Source organism: Corvus kubaryi, unplaced genomic scaffold (assembly GCF_017639235.1).
Source record: "Corvus kubaryi isolate FWS band 111438036 unplaced genomic scaffold, C.kubaryi_AGA036_p1.0 37354, whole genome shotgun sequence".
Taxonomy (NCBI): domain Eukaryota; kingdom Metazoa; phylum Chordata; class Aves; order Passeriformes; family Corvidae; genus Corvus; species Corvus kubaryi.
Window position 1 is genome coordinate 5,224,290 of NW_024581116.1, and position 18,758 is coordinate 5,243,047.

Below are 18,758 nucleotides of genomic sequence, written 5' to 3' on the forward strand. Positions count from 1 at the left end.
AAAAATAAAGTGATACCTCAGGTTTATGGAAATAGTACAGCTACAAAACTCTTGGAAACAGCAGGTGCTGTTCTTAATTGCCTAACGCCAGAGTCAGGCAGAACTATCTACCTCTACCTCAGAGAATGATCCAGATCACTAACTCTCACCAGAAAAAAAAAAGATCATCTAAAAAAATAACCAAAGCCTCCACTTAGGAAAGCAAAAATCTAACCACGGGCATCATCTCATGAAATTGATCAACAAACTGACCACATCTTGCAGCTCTGTTGAGGCGAATGGTGAGAAATTTGGGTTCTAGACCCTCCTCACCCTGAGGGATTTCAAGCCTACCATGCCTGTCTCCCTGCAATATGACCATACCCAGCATCCCCATGGGCAGGAGGTACTGAATTCCTGTCCTAGTTCCAGAGACTCTCTTTACACATTTTGCATAAAGATATATAGGGCCGACTGCATGAACAGATTAACGACAGGGGCAAAGTCTCCCCATTTATGAGGGAATGGACTTCTCATTGACCCAAGATTCAGGCTTTTTTTCTATTTTTTCTCTTTCAGTGGCTCCCAGAGTCCCATGTTCCTTTCTCAGAAGCACCACAGGGGATTCTGAAGGGATGCTTCCAGAGCAGGTTGTGTCCTGGTGGCTATCATACTCCCCTCAGGAAGTGACAGGCATTTCAAAAGCTCCTAGGCTCATGTTTATTCAAGTCTCCTGATCTATAACAGCCTTCCTAGATGACCTCAGACACGTGGCTGTTTATGTGCTCCTGTAAAGGAATAAAAATTCTTCACCATCTAAAGGGACGGCAACGCACACAGACTGCGAGGGGCTCAGACAGTGCAGAAATGCAGGCTGTGTGTGGTTATGCAAGATCCAGTAAGGAAAAGGGAAGAGAGGCTCCCTAGGAGACTTGGACCTTTTAAACTATTGCTACTCTCTTCACAAACTGCAAATGCTTTTGAGTGGAAAATTTGAGGTGCCATGTAACATTAATTTAAACCAATGGGAAGTAAAAAAATCTCCTTGCCCAAACTTCACATCCAATCTTACCAGCAACGTTGCAATTCAGTCCATACACGCAAAAATCCTGGCAGATGGTGGAAATCTGTCTTGGGGTGACCTTATGATGTGTATCCCATATTGCTGCCTATGCCCAGAAATTAATTCCTGTGCCTTTCTATGCCTCTAAACAGAGGATATATTTCTAAATTTGGCCAAACCGGAACAAAATCTAACCCAAATCTGGTCTGAAGTGTTTGGACGCAAACTGGTCTCCGTTGGGTGTTGCAGAGCTTCCAAACTCAGTGCAAAGGCAACCCACTAAAATCACCCTTTCATTTAAAACACCACCTACACATTTATAATCTTTGTCTAGGGCTCTACATCTGCATTTTATCAAGCCCTTGTATAGAATAAAACTCAGAAGCATCATTAGAGGCACCAGAAATGCAGCCAGCATGAAACTTTATTTTCTAAGTAGTAGCAAGAGCTGAGAAGCAGGTATCCTTCAAAGTTCTTGTGTGCTCAGAATTTATGATGTACTACTTTCCACATCAGCCAAGAAAGCTGATCTGCCAGCTGATTGTACCTTGAAGTAGGTTATATTTTGGCCAGAATGTAAGTAGGATTTATGTTAAAGCAACTTGGGAATCCAGTATTTCTACCTTGCATTCATGGTAACAGCAGAATAAAATTTATAATAAGTAGTTCTTCTTGTCTCCAGCAGAGGGTAATGGATCCTCTGATCCCAACCTTATTTTTGAGAGCACACTTCATATTGCACAGTTGTTTTTCTTTAACAGTTGAAGAAATGCCTGAACAACTGACTGCATCCAAGGCAGTTTATCAACAAGAAGAATCCTCTATGAAGACCAAAGAGAGGCAAAAGTGTTTAAGTAAAACACTTACCAAAAAAGAAAAAGATAAAAAACCAAGGTTCTCACGTAATCATAACCATTACAAGAAAACTTTGCTCCAAACAAATATTATATCAACATACACAAAAATACCAACACTTGAAAAGTCAAAACTATGGTTCATTCCACCACCTTTATTTGGTTTAGGAGAGCAGCTGTACACTCAGAAGTTAAACCCTTTCTGAACAATAAAATTACACTATATATTTGTGACACCTCTCAGCCACGGAGTTCAACAGCTTTTATGAGCACAAGTTTCACGTGCCTGTGAAGCCTTGCATGGGACTAGCAGATCAGAAAGCACATTCATTTGGATCACAGCCTCTGAAGACATAAAACCAGACAATAGAAAACACTAGGTACAGGGATTTATTTAGAATTTAGGCCAGATGACTCAGAATACAGTCAGTGCCAAAGAATATAACACAACTGGAATCTCCTGCTGTTTAGTCCTGTCCTGTGACTGCCAGCCTAGACTTTTTCTTAAAGGTAGTTGATGATAATGCAAATTACAACTGTTCCATGTGTCTGAACAGGGATTGGGTTGCTCAGGGGATATCGTATCTAGAATTTTTGACATTACATTTTTATCTTTCTGTCTATTTCGCTGTGCCTCTGTGGGTTTCAACATAATCAAGTATGCTGAGGGTTAGAAGGACTAATGGAAGAGAAAAGGGATCTTGCCAGGAAGAGAAAACAGATGCAACAAAAAAACCTACAAGTTATTCTAAAGCAACACTGAAGGACAAGTTAAGACATAGAAAAGTCTTTCATGTAATATTTGACTTCTTTCTCTTTACCTTGCTTAATGCAGCTACACAGTAAAGAAGGCAAGAAAACAGAGTTGAAGAGAGCAGGAGGGGAGCAATTTGTTCTTGCATTCAATTTATGATCTATACAGGAAATCTCGAAAATATTTTCACTGCACTTTCTTTGGTCTGACTGATTTGCTTCAAAGGAAAAAAGTTTGTCTGGTTTTTGTTGTTGAAGAGCCAGAGATATGGTCAGGAAAGCCTCATTCTTTTAACTAATACAGTCAGAGTGCTAGTTATATTACAACAAGATCTGCCCTTAAACTACCTGGTGTACGTCAGAATTAATTAAAAAAACACAGATGAAATGAAAAAAGAGATTTCAGTTGGTGTGAACATGCACACAAAATTACTCTCCTTTTTGGTGAGGTTAATTGTCTTGGTTCTATGAATTCTCAATTTTTTTTCAGAGAAAACAAGTTTGGGATTTGAATATAACATGAAACACATAAATCTAAGGAAATATGAACTAAAGAAAAGAAGGCAACAAAACAACAAACCCAAAATAAAACCAAAACAACAAACTCCTCACAATGACTTTCATACCTACTTTAATTGAATGTTTCTTGCTTTTCCCCCTACAAATCACCTTTAAATGAAATCATTATTCCTTGCCCTTGCTTGGTTAAGAGTGATTTTTATTGTTTCCTCTGGCTAGCAATAAACCAAAAAGAGTTTTATAGCTAATCAGACAATTTGAGACAATGAAATATTAATGTCTCCTATCTAGATAGAAAAATGCAATTCCTTTGAAGACAAATTAATTTTCATCACATATTAAAACATTCTTATAAAAGTCCAGTTTAGGGACACAAATCATGAGGAACTTCCTATAGATTAAGAATGATTTTCAGTAAAACTCAGTCCTAATCCCCAAGAGAGAGCCCAGATCACACTCACGATATGCTGTTGCAGAATCTCTGTCCTTCTGGTCTGTGCTGAGAAACATGGTGAGGGCAGAGTATGGTACTTGGAATAACTATGGAAAGAAAAAAGATGACTTAGGAAATGTCAGGGTAAAACTTCTGTATTCCTTTGATATCCAAGAAAATGGTTTAATGGGACCTCAGAATTAATTTAGAACATTCATTTAGAACATTTAGTACCCTCGACCAATTTTTTAGCACAAAGACCTGCTTCTGTCTGGTTTGTAAAGGATATAAAAGGAAATCAGTATTTTTCAGAAGACAAATAATAAAATATGAAGAGGGTTTACCTTAATGTTGGGCTCCTTCAGTTTCCTTGGGAAAACATCCTTCACAGATAGACTCTAAAGAATTTGGCTTTCTTTGCACTAGGACACCATCATGTTCCTAGCTTGAGCTAACTAACAGGAAGCAAAGCCATAAAGAAGAAATATAGTTTTCCACTTTATTCAAGCCAGAAGACTACACATATACCCAAAATATTTCAAATATTTGTCTAATTATGTAAATCCAGGAGATAATAGTGAAAACTACTTTGTCTTCAGCACCATTTTGCCACACACTCCTTAACTTGAGTTAAGAATAAATTAAGAGCACTGCAGGGGAACTGGGACATAAACCTGCTAGAACAATCAAGTTCTCTGTGGTGTTCCCACCACCCCAGAGGTCTGTAGCCAAACTAAGTCTTACAATGTTTGTACAATACGGATTTCTGTTCACCTCCATCAAACATGGCAAGTGTGTACATTTTCAAAACTCCGCCATGGAAAATCTGTGCTTCTCTTTCAAAAGAAAGAGGGAAGAAGTTATTTAAAACCATAATGGACGTCTTCTGGACCATCTTTCTACCGGGGGGAAAAAGGACCTAGAGAAATATTGATGCTTAACACAGGAATACAGAATTCCTAATCTGCGCCTGAGAACAGAAGTTATGAGAAGTTGGATGTCTAACTGGAATTAGGAATCTAAACATCTATACAAGAACGAGTTGAGGGCACTGGTGGTAACCCAGATGAATTAGCAGTTCATTTGCCAGAGAAAGCATTGGCAGAAACCATCAACCAGCAGGAAGTTTGATAAAAGGACATCTGCCTGTCCCTTAAACTCACTAGAAATTGAAGTAAAATGTGAAAACAAGTTTACTGAATAGGAATGCTTTAATATAGACAGACAACAAGCAAGTTACTGCTGAGAACATCATGAACCTGTAGTCTACTTACTGTGGTCAGTGCTTGGAAAAGGCAGTGGAAAGTCAGGTACCAAGCAACTCTTCCTGATACAAATGGAGGCAGGTACCACATAAAAAAATAGGACACTATCGTGAAGGGTGTACATGCCAGCACCCTGGAAAGAAGATTAACACACATCAGGAATCTTAACATAATGATAGCAAAGCACATTAAGTTTTCCTGCTAATAATCAATATAATACAATTTATTTTATGTGCAGTTTTTCTAACTGAAGTAATGTCATGCTTTTAAATATCAAAAGTTAGTGTGCATTAAATACACAGATTAATATAAAATACATTAATACTAATATAAAATACATAAATACACATGTCAATACTTCCATAAAGTAGAAAAAAAACAACAAATCTGAAAGAAAAGAGCTGCACTTAAATTAATATCCCTCTCAGAAGAGACAAATTTCCTTGCACATGCACTGCAACAGCACACCTACATTGCCATTTCTTGGCACATGTCTCAGATTACATATTTATTAGACAGAACCATTGAAAACTAAGCTCTGTCATTATGTCTCTGCATACTCTAGCAACTTTTACATGAGCTTACTTATTACTGAGATTCCCTCTTCTAATTTTAGCACCTTTGGTTTTCCCCTGAATTTAGTCTCTTTACTGCTACTTCAAGCAAGCACAAATATGTTGATAAACTTAAAAATACTGAAAAAAGGATAAGAGACAATGGAAACCTCCTACACTCTGTAGCTAATTGGGTATATGATCATTTCCTCCTTTTAACTCCTAATCACTTCAAACACAAAAGGATCATCTTCTGGAGAAAAAGGTGGCTTAAAAAAAAAAAAACCACAGAAACTTATATTCCAGACATTGCCATTAACCAGCAATTAATTACATTATTCTAAAACCTATTTCAGGCAAATAGCACTTGTCAAACTTCATGACACAGAATTAGTCAGATGCTATTATTCCCTAAAAGTCTGAGCTGCAGCAGCATCAGGGCTATCCTGTATTCTTGTAAATCAGGCATCAAACAATGTATTTAGATGACCAAGATCCTAACAAAAAATTTCCAAACACATAAAAGAGAAAACAGATTAATCCCTTCACAACAGCACTACTGACGTTGGGGGTCAGCTGATTATTTTGCAATCGTGAACTGAAAACCTGGAATACAAAAGAGTAATGTGGGTAAATAGTTTAGTAAAACAATGGCTTTCCCACACTGCTCTTTGGGATGGACAGCATCACTGGGACCTGAACATTTACCAGGAAAGTGCCAGGTTCTGGTATTCTCTGTCCCTCTGGTCCCCAGCCCACAGTTCACCCACAGCAATGGAAAGCATAAACAAGGGTAAAATCCTAACACACCTCAGGGAATTTACCTTCCTCTCCAAAAGCCTGAGCTCTTCCAGATGGTTCCAGGCAGAGTCACCACACTAAGTATCTTCAATCACTTCTTCGTGCAACTTTTTATCAAAAACCCTCTTAGCACTGTTGTCCCCTTTCCCATATTTTCCTTTCCTCTCCAATGCCAGGGAGTTTTCAAAGCCTTGCTGGAGTTGCTGAATATTTGATTGTCTGCTATCATCTCTTTTGACAAAATGTTCAACCAGTATTTCAAGTCAATGTCTGCTTCTGCCTTTTAAAGCCATTAAATAAGTGATTGATGACTTTGTATTATATTGAGGACAGTATTAAGTGACAGTTAAACATTCACCTCTCTTACGAAGGTTCCTGCTTTGCTGGCAAGCTTTTCTGACTGAAAAAATTCCATTGCTTCACTCTAGATTATTAAGAAGTCAGAAAAATTTCAAAATACTGAAGTATTTTTAAGCTAAGGGAAGCCCCATTTTTTGCTTTGTATAAAAATGGCCTGAGTCTCAAAGTCTAGGAATAAAACTCCCATGAAAATACTAGCATTACCAAAAAACCCCAGACAAAATCGTTCATAAAGCAAGCAGCTGTTTGATGAAAGGCGGGGTTAGATAAGCACTTTTCCTTTAAGAAGTGCAAGATGTGCTGGAGCTGGTTTACAGTGAAAAGGGCTGATAAGCTCATGCTTGTGCTTGGACAGGAGTAATTCTAACAGCAATTTAACACTAACAACAAACACATGCACTTGGTGTATTTTCAGAGAACTTAAAATAAAAAAAGCATCAGAACACTTCTAATGGCATTTGTATAAAAATTTCATTACTTTCTTTTTGAATAGCTTTCTTATTTGGTTAATTCAGTGGTCATTAAAAACCACAGCATTTACCTGGCCTTCAACCAAATCCTGAAAAGAAAAACAGCAGCAAGCTCCTCTTTTCCAATGAGACTTGACAAAAAGCTTAACTTCAACCTGAAGGCCCTGTTCCTACTGGGCAAAGAGCATCTGATCTCAGCCTTTTTCCAATATGTACTTGCCTTCTCTATTTTGTCAGATATAAGCTGCCCATGGACAAGTTTCTGCAGTTGTAAAAATGCACAGCAGCAAGAGAGCCACCAGCTAAAAACTGGGGTTTTTTCCGTGAAATTCCAACTTCTTTGCTTAGGACACAACATTTACTCTTAGATTTTTGTTGTAAATCAAGTTTGTGGGTTATATAAATTCAAAATTTCCAGTTAATTCAAAATATCTTACAGTGCTTCCTTATAATGTATGAGATAAAGTGATGAAAGACTCCCTATTTCACAAAGTAGTCAATCTCCCCATGACTTCCAAAATACTAAAAAGCCAAATGAACACATGCCTTGTGGCACAGATGACCTTGAGTTCCTTTAGCATGGCCCGATCTTTTCCAAGTGAAGGCACTCTAGGACATAAGTAGAAATAAGTTCCAATTTTGTGGAAGACTGAAGTCCAACTAAAGAAATCTAGACAGAGATGAAAATTCAACCACAGATTTAAGAAAAGTTTTAGATCTCAGCTCCCAGTTTTGTTAAAAATACGGTCTCTTGGCTTTATTTGTTTGTGTCTCCAGTGTTAGAAAATCTCTTCTGTGTTTTCATGCGTGAATAAGTTAAAGATGACATGACAATTTTTTGGTTTTATTTGATATATGTGGAATGAATACAACCCTTGACTACTTCAGTGAGGTGGCTGTATGATCACAACACTCAATATTCACACATACATGTAAATACATGTACACATTTATGCTTACCAAGGCATGAGCCGGCCAATTTTTGTCCATCTACTTTTGCTAATAAAAAATCCAGCAACAGGATCAGTAACTGCACCTGAGGCTTTGCCAATGAACAGCACCAAAGAGGCATGAAATGGAGTAATCTGAAAGTACAGACAGAATACAATAAACAAGATCCATTGTTTCACAATACAATGAAACAGCATAAGGCAACTTTCCAGAAAAAAACACCTCAGTGTTTTAAAGAATAATGATAGTTCGTTTACAAAACACATCTGCTGCTGTCATAGAAATTCCTATTGGTTACCCATAGCAAACAAATGAGACACTGAGAGAGGTGCTGTGAATTAAGGGATTAGAGGGGAAAAATGCAAGGAAGGGAAGATCCTGAATGTGTTTAGGATGAGGAAAATGGATCAGATAGTCAAACAGCATAGTCCTTGTTTTAGTCATACAATCTGACAGAGTCCCTCTGTAACTAGCCACTTGTTTTTTCCCCCCACATCTCCATCTCCTCAGATCTTTATCTTGACCTGATCTAGAAAATGGTGGAGGGGGTTGTTTACACGCACTAATGCTTTTTTTCCTCTCCTGAGATTAGCAACAAGGCTGCCAACTGGTGGCATGTGGCTGAGGAAGAGGTTGTTGCACAACAGACTTTATCCACTCGAGACTGAGCGGTGACAACTGAATTGCATAAGGCACATCTGTTCAAATCAAAGTTGCCAGCACGTGTCCATCACATCTCACTTGAAAAATGTTCATGGATTACGAAAGAATAAAATGGCCAAGAAGAAAAACCTCTGAAATTAACCCAGGAGGACCTATATAGAAATACAGTTTATTCCAGGCAAGGCAGTTATTTCTTCACATATATCTGTGCAGAGCTTGGGAATTCCCATCACACAATAGTTAAAAAAGGTGGGTTCTCTTCCAAGTGCTCTATTCATGTCATTGCAACAACAGTCCTGAAAAAAAAGCAGTCATTGAAACCTATACAAATATGAATGTTCCTCACACCAGTTGTTGAGAGAAGCTGCTGAAACAGCTTATGTGGCTTAAACAGCAAGAGCAGACAAGATCCCTTCCTCTCTGTGCTTCATCACACCAGTGCTACCATGCTGGACAATGCAGCTGATACAACACCAAGCAGGTGTTGAGCAGGTATCCCCTGCTTTCCTGCACAGGATATTGTCTCCCAGGCAGCATCACCAGGCTTCCAGCTGGTGCAGGTCCCCTGCCTGCAGGATTTGCTGTAGGTGTTCTCTCAGAGGTGAAAGAAGGAAGCAGTGACCTCTAAATGTCCTGGATGACCAGGACAAAAGGCAGGTGCCACGGACTTCTGTCATCACCCCTGTTACATTTTAGTCCAAATCAGGTGAAATTGCAGTGGCAGCCAATCTTCCTGTCACCACCAGCTCATCACCTTTGCTGGCTCGTGTCCTCCCACAGACAGGGTGGCAAGTAGCCCACCAGCCTTGAGGCAGACTCGCCGTGGGGGCTGCACCAGGACAGCCCACAGGTCACTACTGCTCCTCAAGAGACAGGGCAGGCAAAATAAGCACAAAATAGCAGTCAGAAAGATAGAGGGGTTGAAATACTGCAGTTATGAGGGACACAAGAACACAAAACTACAAATTAGGTGAGTTCCACATTGGTGTTTTGTTCAAATAAGTCGAAGAGACAGAAAGGAAGTGGATATGAGATACACAGAGGTGGAAAAAGCTTTGAGGAAAAAGCAAAATCTCTTTCATGTTAGGAGTGGAATCTGCATAATCACCCTGTCTTCATCACTGGTATGAGCTTATACATCCCTTGGCTGCATTTTCCTGTCTCCTAAATCTAGACAGTGTCTGTCAGCACCAATGCCAGAAACTTTCCAGCATTAATAAAATACAAGACAAAATATGCTAAATTCACCCATCTCAAAAGGAATAAAAACCAGGATCCTTTTATTGAGAGGTTATTACAGAGAATTTTGGTGTTTTCTAGCAATTTGACTCAAGGATCCTGTGTGGTTTGGAGTTACATTTATGTCTGTCGTCTATACATGTAATTTAGGTGGAACAAGGAATTCAAATTGAGAAACTGTAAGTTACAGAAAATTAATAAAAATATAATTTTCTTAGGATCCAGATTATGTATGAAAGATTACACTTGGTGACTTCCACATTCTCTCAAGAAGCTAAAACAGTTCTGCCCTCTAAATGGGCAAGAAATAAATCCAGGTAGTGACTATAAAATTACATCCTCACTCCTGAAAACGTGTGGAAAAGAACACAGGATTTCAAAGCCATTTATCAGGCCTTGAAATAAATCCTGTCCCTGCACGACTACTTCAGAGAACAGACTAAACCATCAGGGAACAAATAATTAAGCCCCTTAATGAAAATGTAAGTATATTACAAACATCTAGCAAAATTATTTGGTTTCAGTAGAAGCTTGGTAATAAAATTAATATTTTGATGTCACTAATTTAGGTAGTGCCCAAAGATGCATGGATGGGACCCCAGCTTTCTGGACAATGCACACAAACACATGAAGGAACAGTCCCTTGCTTCAAGAATTTTCAATTTCTGTGATAAGCAAAGAATGGGGAAATTGCCATATTTCTAAGCACCCTGGGAAAATGGTGTTAGGGTTTTTCTCATTCAGTTCCTGCTTCATCATCTCCAATGTCTTGTATTGCCATCCTTGACGTCAGTGGGCAACAGCTTCAGTCAGAGGGGCTCCACCTCCCTCCTGTACCCCAAGCTCCTTTTTCTGCCTCCAACTGCTCTGATTCCACACCATCCACTTGACATCTTTGACACTGCTGTCCAAAACTGGCTCGTTTTCTACATCTTGTGACTTTGATCTCAACAAGACACTCATGATGATCTCAGTTGTACATGCCCACCTTACTGTGTTGCCAATTTTATTAAGTAAGTCACAAGTCAGTTTTTAATACCGCACTTTTATAGGAAAAACATCAACCCAAATTTCTGGACACCTCCAGTCATATATCCTGTCTTTAGACAGCATGGGTAATGATATCTGACCCAGAACCTTCTGGTTTTTTCCAGCAAATAGGAACAGTCATCAGTGCTGAAGTCCCTCATGTAGTTTTACACCTGTTCTCACAGTCCCTGCAATTTGGCCTCAACTCCCTAAAATCCTTTTTCCTATCCTAATACTTTCTCTATCCCACCTAGTAACCATGCAAGCACCCAAGACAATCCAAAACAGTAAAAATTGCTTATGGATTGATTTTCTTCGTGTCTCTGCTGTTCTGAAATCTAGCTGGAGCAGCTGAAACTCAGATGAATGGGATGACTCCTACTGCTTTGTTTCACCAGGTCTGATTCTGCACCAGAGAGCCACAGACTGGAAGCAAAGAACCTTCAGGAAGGATAACTCTGCTTTCCTTGCCACGAAATTACCTTAGACAAACCAAATAAAATTTGTGTGAAATGATGTTAGCTACTAGGTGCAACTGGAGTGATTTTTAACTAAACCAAATGAACAAAACTTCACAACCTCAACATGGTGCTATTAATGTTTTCAGATGTCTTGTGTCTTACACTCTTTGACTCTTTACACTGAGAACTCATTTTCCTTGTGTCTGCAAGTGTGTGAGCTCTACAGCACCCAAAGTTCTAATAATGCTCCCAAACTAAAAGCGAACAACAGCCACCTCAAGACAGAAAGGAAACTAGTGGAAAAAAATTAATTCTGGACAAGTTTATGTGGTTTCCAAGATGCTGAACAGCTAGAGGCAATGACAATAAGACAATTTGAAATATTTATTAGCTAATTCCCCTTTTATCATTCCAGGGACATCGCTGGCAATATCAGAGTTAAGTCTACAGTCTGCAAATGTTTCTTGTGCTACTTACATGGGCTATGTCTAGCAGGTAGATTTGCAGGAAGAAAGAAGCAGCACTCCCTGCCACTTGGTTTGGGGCACCTCCTATGGCATAACACAGTTTGCTGCACATCGAGAGCCTGTATTCCTGTGAGAGGAAGCAGAACAAACTCTGAGTAAACCAAGGTGCACAAGTTAAAAGCTACACAAGTGATAAGGTTAAAGTCTATAGTTAGCACCACTTTAATGTATTTGCTTCACAGCTATTCTGCTAATAAATCCATATGCCCTCAACCCCTATCATCAACAGGCATTTGGGTGCTCGTTACTTTGATTTTTAATGGGTTTGTTCTCTAATTCAGCCCGTGAAAACAGGTTACAGTGTTCCCAAAAGTGAGTTGTGATGACCCTCAGGCTTACCTACCTTCTTCTCACAAGCTATTAAAAGGAAACAAGTCTACAATTAAGCAAGAAGCAGCAGGGAAGTGCTACACTATTATCTGAACTTAGTTTTGTCTTTGAATGTTTAATTAATATTTTTTAGGGTTGAAAACTTTTACTTTTTTTAAAAAAAAATTCTCATATTAATCCTTGAGATAATAATAATTGATAAATACCCTCATACCACAGTAATTAAACAACATTCACAGAAAGTTCCACAGTCAAATGCAGACCAAACAGATCCCAGACATTTGTGCTTTGTTCCCTCCTTTGTCACAAAATGCTGGTGTGACACTGGCAAAGTCACTTGACTTTGCATATCTTCCTTTTGACTTGACTTTTTACATCTGTGTGAAAATTGGCATAATATGGAAAGTGATTTTGGGCCCAAGTCTTCTTTAGAAAATCACTCCAAGTGTATTTTAAAAAATTTGCAAAACTGTGCTCTCTCATTCGCCTTTTGATCTTTGAAAAGTACCATAAGCACCAAGAATATTCTTGAATATAACTGCCAAATAAGAATAGGATAAATGTTAAAAATAAGGTTTCATACCAGCAATTAAAATACAAAAAATGCACAGTTTCTTATAGAAATCCTAATGAAGAACACTTCTTTTTCTAATAGTAGAAGTTCAAGAATACTGGAAAGCCTTTAAAAAAAAAAATCCTAACATTTAATTTTATGCCATAAAATTTAAAATAAAGGAAGAAAATGACTCTTTGTTAATCCTGTATTCCTTTCAGAGGGATGACACATCAAATCAAAATTCTGACTTTTAGGCTTTTGGTCCCTCTTTAAAATTTGCGGTCAGCAGCTGTCAGCAGAAGCCAGGAGACATGAAGAGGAGCAGAAATATTAATCCTGAATCTGTCTTCTCTCTGAACTGACTACACAAGCCCGTAATTCTTATGTTAGATCAGGATAAAAATAGAGATATGGAAATGAAATCCACCACAATGATGATATTATGACACATTACCTAATTTCTGAACATTTTTAAATTTACTAACCCATCATCTTTACTCTGTAACAGCTTTGAGAAGTTTTAGACTTCTAGGCAGAGCCTTTCATCATCTAAACATTTCCCTTTGAACTGTTTTATCAGACTGGGTGTGAACAAACAAGCACAAGTATCAGGACTCTTTCCTTTTTGTGTTTTCCCAGAAAAAGACAGGGTGGGATCCCATTGCTACGCCCAAGGAAAGTGCATACTGTCAGGGCATGAGCTGCAAAATGTTATCAGCACAGCAGGCCTCACTTTACTCTGCATTGGCAAGTTTCTTCCTTGCAGGAAAAACAAAAAGAGCGATAAACAGCCACAAGACAGATTTCATCATAACAATATACTATTTAATTTGATAAGTGATTGCAAACACAACAAACAGACTATATACATATTTGCTGTACAAAGTAACTCTCCTTTTTCCACACGTAAGTCCTTTTAAATATGAGCTTTACTAGACTTGTGGGGTCCACAGAATTTTGCTAGCTTGACCCATTGCAGTCCCCTTGAGCTTTGGTCCAGGGGCTGTGTATTTTATAACTTCGTCTCACTTTTTTAGTTTTTAGACATTCCCTTCTCCTAGCCTCTCCTCCATCATCCACAAATTAAATTACTTTAAAAGTTTTCTTTCCCTTCATAGCTCCCCTCTTGATCTCTAAGCATTGGTAAGATGACTTTCAGATGAAATCAAGAGACATAAACCAGTGCTACGCAAATCCTGTATCGTATTGCAACCTCAGAAACGGAAAAAACCTTTTAGATCCCCGATGCTGCTTTCATAGTTATTTTCACTAGTAATTTTCATAGACTCATAGCATGGTTTGGGTTGGAGAGAACTTCTAAAGACCATCCAATCCAACCCCCTGCCATGGGCAGGGACACCTTCCACTAGACCAGGTTGCTCCAAGCCTCATCCAAGCTGGCTTTGAACACTTCCAGGGGTGGGGCACCCACAGTTTCTCTGGTCAAGCTGTGCCGGTGCCACAACACCCTCATTGTAAAGAATTTCATTCTTATGTGCTTCTTTTAGTTTAAAACCACTGCCCCTTGTCCTTTCAATAGCAAAGGCTGTGGAAAAACAGAAAAAGCAAATGCCTCTATATAATTTACATGATTCCAAAATGGTTTTAGAACAGAAAGAATGTCAAGTTCTTAAGAATTAATCTAATTAAAGCTGTGCTACACTAAATGGTCAACGAAGATCTAAACTTACAGGCTGAAGGTGGTACTCCTGTCCTTACAGCAGTTTCATGGTTAGAAGATTTACAATCTTAGTATATTTTTTATGAAATCTCACTGCAATTCCACACACATCCAGAATGCTGCTCAGCTACTCTCTGAACCATGCTCCCAGATCACCTTGAAGCAGAGTTAATACTTTGGTCACAGCAGTAGTTAAGTTTTAATTAAATTTTGGTTATGAATGTTATTTTCAGAATAAAACAAGCTGTCAGATAGATGTGGCATACAGAAGTGTCCTGTTTGGTCACCCACAGAAACACAGGGAATCTGCAGTTCATGAACTCCCTGGAAGGTAGGTTACATCCTCATCACTGTTCCATACCTGCTTTCCTCTTATTTTGCCTAATTGCTTTTGGAACTTGTTTGTACATTAAGCCATAAACACCACAGCAGTTCTGCATGGAAATGACACATACCATGAAAGGAAATGCCAATGTCACTGCAGATCTGCTGCCTGGTAATTTCATTGAGTGTCCCTGAGCTTCTAGTTGCTGAGAAGCAGTCCTTCAGACTCTGCATTCTGGTGTCTCTTTCCAAAAGAAGCAGCCCATAATAGATTTTTGCTTCTCCATGCTGAATTTATATGGTAATGACCACATTTTCTGCCTCAGTACGCAATGGAAAGGGGTAAAAAGAAGGTAGGACTCTGCACCAGTAAAGCTGAAGCATTTTCTTTTCCCTAACTTCCTACAGTTAAGAGCACAGAAGATGCACGTGGCAGCTGTTACAGGATCTACAGGAGCGAGGCCCCAGCCTTTGTTGGCTTTGCATGATATTGCTCACAAACGCTGACAGAAACTGTCTTGGGAAGGATAACGCTGAGCAGGGCTGCGTGGCCAACAGAGCGCTGGCTATCAGCAGCTCACAGGGCTTTCCTCCGATGGCTGGGTGTCCCTGCTGCATTGCCTCCTCAAAAAACATGAGGTCCTTGATTGCTGTGAAATCCAGTAAAAGCTTCACCTGTGCAGGTTTGTCAGCAAGCTGAAAGTACTCCACAAATCACGAGAGATCTGAATGCACAGGCAGTGGTCAAATAAGGAATGAAACATAAAAGTACAATGACAATTTTGTTTCGAGACCCCTGTGGTGTAGTTGCATGCCAACATCAAATTGCTTCTACAAGCTTTAGGAGAAATGTGAGATGATGGCATGAGATGTAAGAGGAAGGAAGGTCAAATGAAGTTACAATTTTTATTTTGTTCTCAGATTAACTTGACAATTTCGCACTTATACATGCTCCCACCATATCAAATTTAATTGTGTTTCAAGACAAACCAAGAAAGCATAATAGCTGAGAAATTTGATTTTGCTCCTTAAATAGAAAGTTTAAACATTGTTATGGAAAATTAAAGCTTCTCCTACACTGTAGTTCCTTTATTTTTAATTCCCTTGTAAGTTAAAACCATGCTTGTAAATTTTCCCTTGCCCAACAGAACAGAAATTGAATACAATGTTTATAGGAGACCATCTTATTTCTGAAGAAACTATTTTAGCACATTGAAAACAACTCTGCAACTGTGTTATGGGCATAAGAAGCAGCCGCGTTTTGTAAAAAGCTATTCGTTATCAGCCGAGTCCAGAACTGAACCAACAAGTAATTTAAAAGCAGTAAGAACAGAGAGCAAAACCTGTGACTCAAAGATAAATGCTAGTCTAGGTTTATCTTAGAAACAATGAAATGTAGCTAGCGAGGAGCAGCTTTTGAGTCAGCTTTTCTCCTAACATGGAATTAACACTGGTAATGTTTCTGTTCCGTGAGTGACCAAACAACTGCCTCTTGAAAGCACGAGTGCAGCAGTCACGGTGGCATCCCAGGTCCCTCACACCGAGCACCTTGAGGACTGGTTTCAGATTTCTTAGTGACATCAGCCCACCCTTGAGTGGAAAAAAACAGGAGCAGGGCTTGCGTGCAGACACCTAGAAAAGCGATTATGAGTAAGGTGGGATACAGTGGTGCTTTCTCAGGATATTCTTCCTTCTGTGAAACAAAGACGGTGTATCTGTGTAACATCTTCAGACTTCTGCCACGAATTTACCCAGATGCTTTCCAAACACAAAAATTAAAGCCCGAACGGGACGTGCCTGGTGTCTGACGATCTCCATGGGCTGAATGCCCTCCAACATGTTGTGGAAGGCTTCCTTACTCCTCTGTTTGGAAGCTGTCTCTTCCCAGTTTTACCTGGTGTTCCCTCAAGAGCCAAGGAGTGGGGGAGTCCTCGCTCACCCTCACCTCCGTCCCAATCCTACCCCGGAGAGCACCGAGTCTGAGGAGGCAGCATGAGATGCCCTCGCTCACATCACAACACACACCTGGAAATCGGGGGTTGCTGAGGCTCCGGGGGCAGCAAACCCCTCCTGCCTCCCGCATCCCACCTGCCTCGGTCCGGGAGGCAGCCCCGGAGGGGACAGGAGCTGGGAAGCGAAGGCGCTTTTCCCTGGCACCGCAGCGGCCAGTGAGTAAATCCCGCGAGGTGCATTCCAGGGAAAACACCGGGGCTGCGGCGCTGCCCGCGGGAAGGGTCGAAGAGCTGTTCCAGGTACTCGTCGAGGCCGCGCACGAAGCCCCGCACGAACCTGGGCGGGCTCAGCGAGTCCGGGCTGCCCCAGCCCCCCGAGCGCCCGCGATGGCAGCGAAACGCCGGCGTGGCGGGACCCGCTCTCGCCCCGGGCCGTGTCCGAGGGGATCCCCAAGCCCCCCGACGGCCGCCCTGCCCCCTCGCAGCCCCCTACCTCCTGCTCGCCCGCCGGGGTGTCCCTCGCAGCCCCCGCCATGGCACCGCGAACATCCCACCCCGTCCGACACCTGCGCGCCCGGGGCGGGGCGGCGGAGCGGAGCGGAGCGGAGCCGAGGGAGAGCGGGCGGTGTCCTCGCTGTCCTCTCCCAGCGCCCTGGAGGGGTGAAGGCGCCGGCGCTGCCCTCCCGTCCCGGGACGCGGGATCGCCGCCCCGCCGAGCCCCCGCGCCCTCCGTCCCTCCCCGGCACCTCCGCGGGGAAGCGCCCGGCGGCTACACCGCCGCAAGGTGCGGGGCTCAAGGACGGGGCACGGGGGTGGAGGGGGCCGGGGCTGTTCTCATCCACAGCCCCAAAACGCCAGCTCTGCCTCTTTGAAGAGATGCGCGGTTTCCCGACGTACAGGGATGTAGAAGCACGCCGAACAGCAACGCTGTCAGCTGGACGGAGCTCACACACCACCCGCCCGAGCAGCTGCTCATTCTTCCTTGAGGGCGGTTAGATATGGTAAGGGGCTGCTCAGGGAGGCGGTGGAGACAGCGGCCCTGGAGCTGTTTAAGGAAAGCCTGGATGCGGCACTCAGTGCCATGGTCTGGTTGACAAGGTGGTGTTGGGTCATAGGTTGGACTCCGTGATCTCAGAGGTCTTTTCCAACCTCATTGCTTCTGTAATTCTGCTGCCCCCGAGCCAACACTTATCTAGGATACACGAGTTCACCACCACCCTGCCCCTGGGAAAGTGCTCTTGCAAGCATGCTCTGCATTAGAGGAAAGAAATACAAACTTCATTTTGAAGTATGAATCTTTCAACAGTGAGACAGCCTGAGAGAAGAGCATTTAACAAAGGCAACAGGACGACTTGTGACCTGCTTGTCTTGGGGAGATGATGACTAATCAATCTCTATGCCCAGGGCTTTTTGGCGTGACTGATTGGAAGAGCTCTGCTACTGACAAGGGTCACCTGGTGGGTACTGGGCTGCAACTGCAAACCATGCCATGAAATACTGACATTCAAATCCCGTTTGGTAAGAATAATTAGAGCAAATTTGCAAAATTCTGAAAAAACAAGGCATTGAAGAATTTTCTAAAAACCAGACCTTCAACTGAGATTGTGGCCTTAATACACCTTGTTGAAAACTCTCTGAAGCTTTTGGGCTCCAGTGGGGGTCTCTAGAGGCTGATGCCAGATGAGCCTCAAAACAGAAAAACGGATTACCCAGTACCAAGCTAAATACACGATACGCATCTAACATTCAAATTCAACATTTAGGTTCTTTGTTTTCTCTTTACACACTGTCCTCATAACACATCCAATCTTTTTTACCTGCATTTCCATGTTTCTTCACAAAGCGAAAATCGACAGAAAACATTTCCTTTTGTTGTTCTTTTCTTGGCTATTTCAATTTTGCTGTAGAATATCTTAAGGCACAGGGTTTACTCAAAATAGCAAAGACTTGTGAAGTAACAATGAATAACTGATAGTATTTGTGTGTTTCACAAA

The 18,758-nt window shown here is 41.1% G+C and overlaps 1 protein-coding gene across 2 annotated transcripts in view; it reads right to left on the bottom strand.

Moving 5' to 3' along the window:
* MFSD2B (major facilitator superfamily domain containing 2B) overlaps positions 1–17,362 on the bottom strand; it is a 39,039-nt gene extending 21,677 nt beyond the window's left edge. Inside the window, exons 1-5 of one of the 2 annotated variants that reach the window (XM_042032864.1) lie at positions 17,258–17,362; positions 11,872–11,988; positions 8,012–8,136; positions 4,876–4,999; positions 3,630–3,708 (exon numbers count right to left, since the gene is read on the bottom strand). In XM_042032864.1, coding sequence (XP_041888798.1) covers positions 3,630–3,708; positions 4,876–4,999; positions 8,012–8,136; positions 11,872–11,988; positions 17,258–17,299 — 487 coding nt within the window. In that variant the 5' untranslated portion in view covers positions 17,300–17,362. Of the gene's footprint in view, positions 1–3,629; positions 3,709–4,875; positions 5,000–8,011; positions 8,137–11,871; positions 12,083–17,257 lie in introns of those variants that run through there. The other variant, XM_042032865.1, reaches the window with a different exon arrangement.
* Between the last annotated feature and the right edge of the window lie 1,396 nt (positions 17,363–18,758).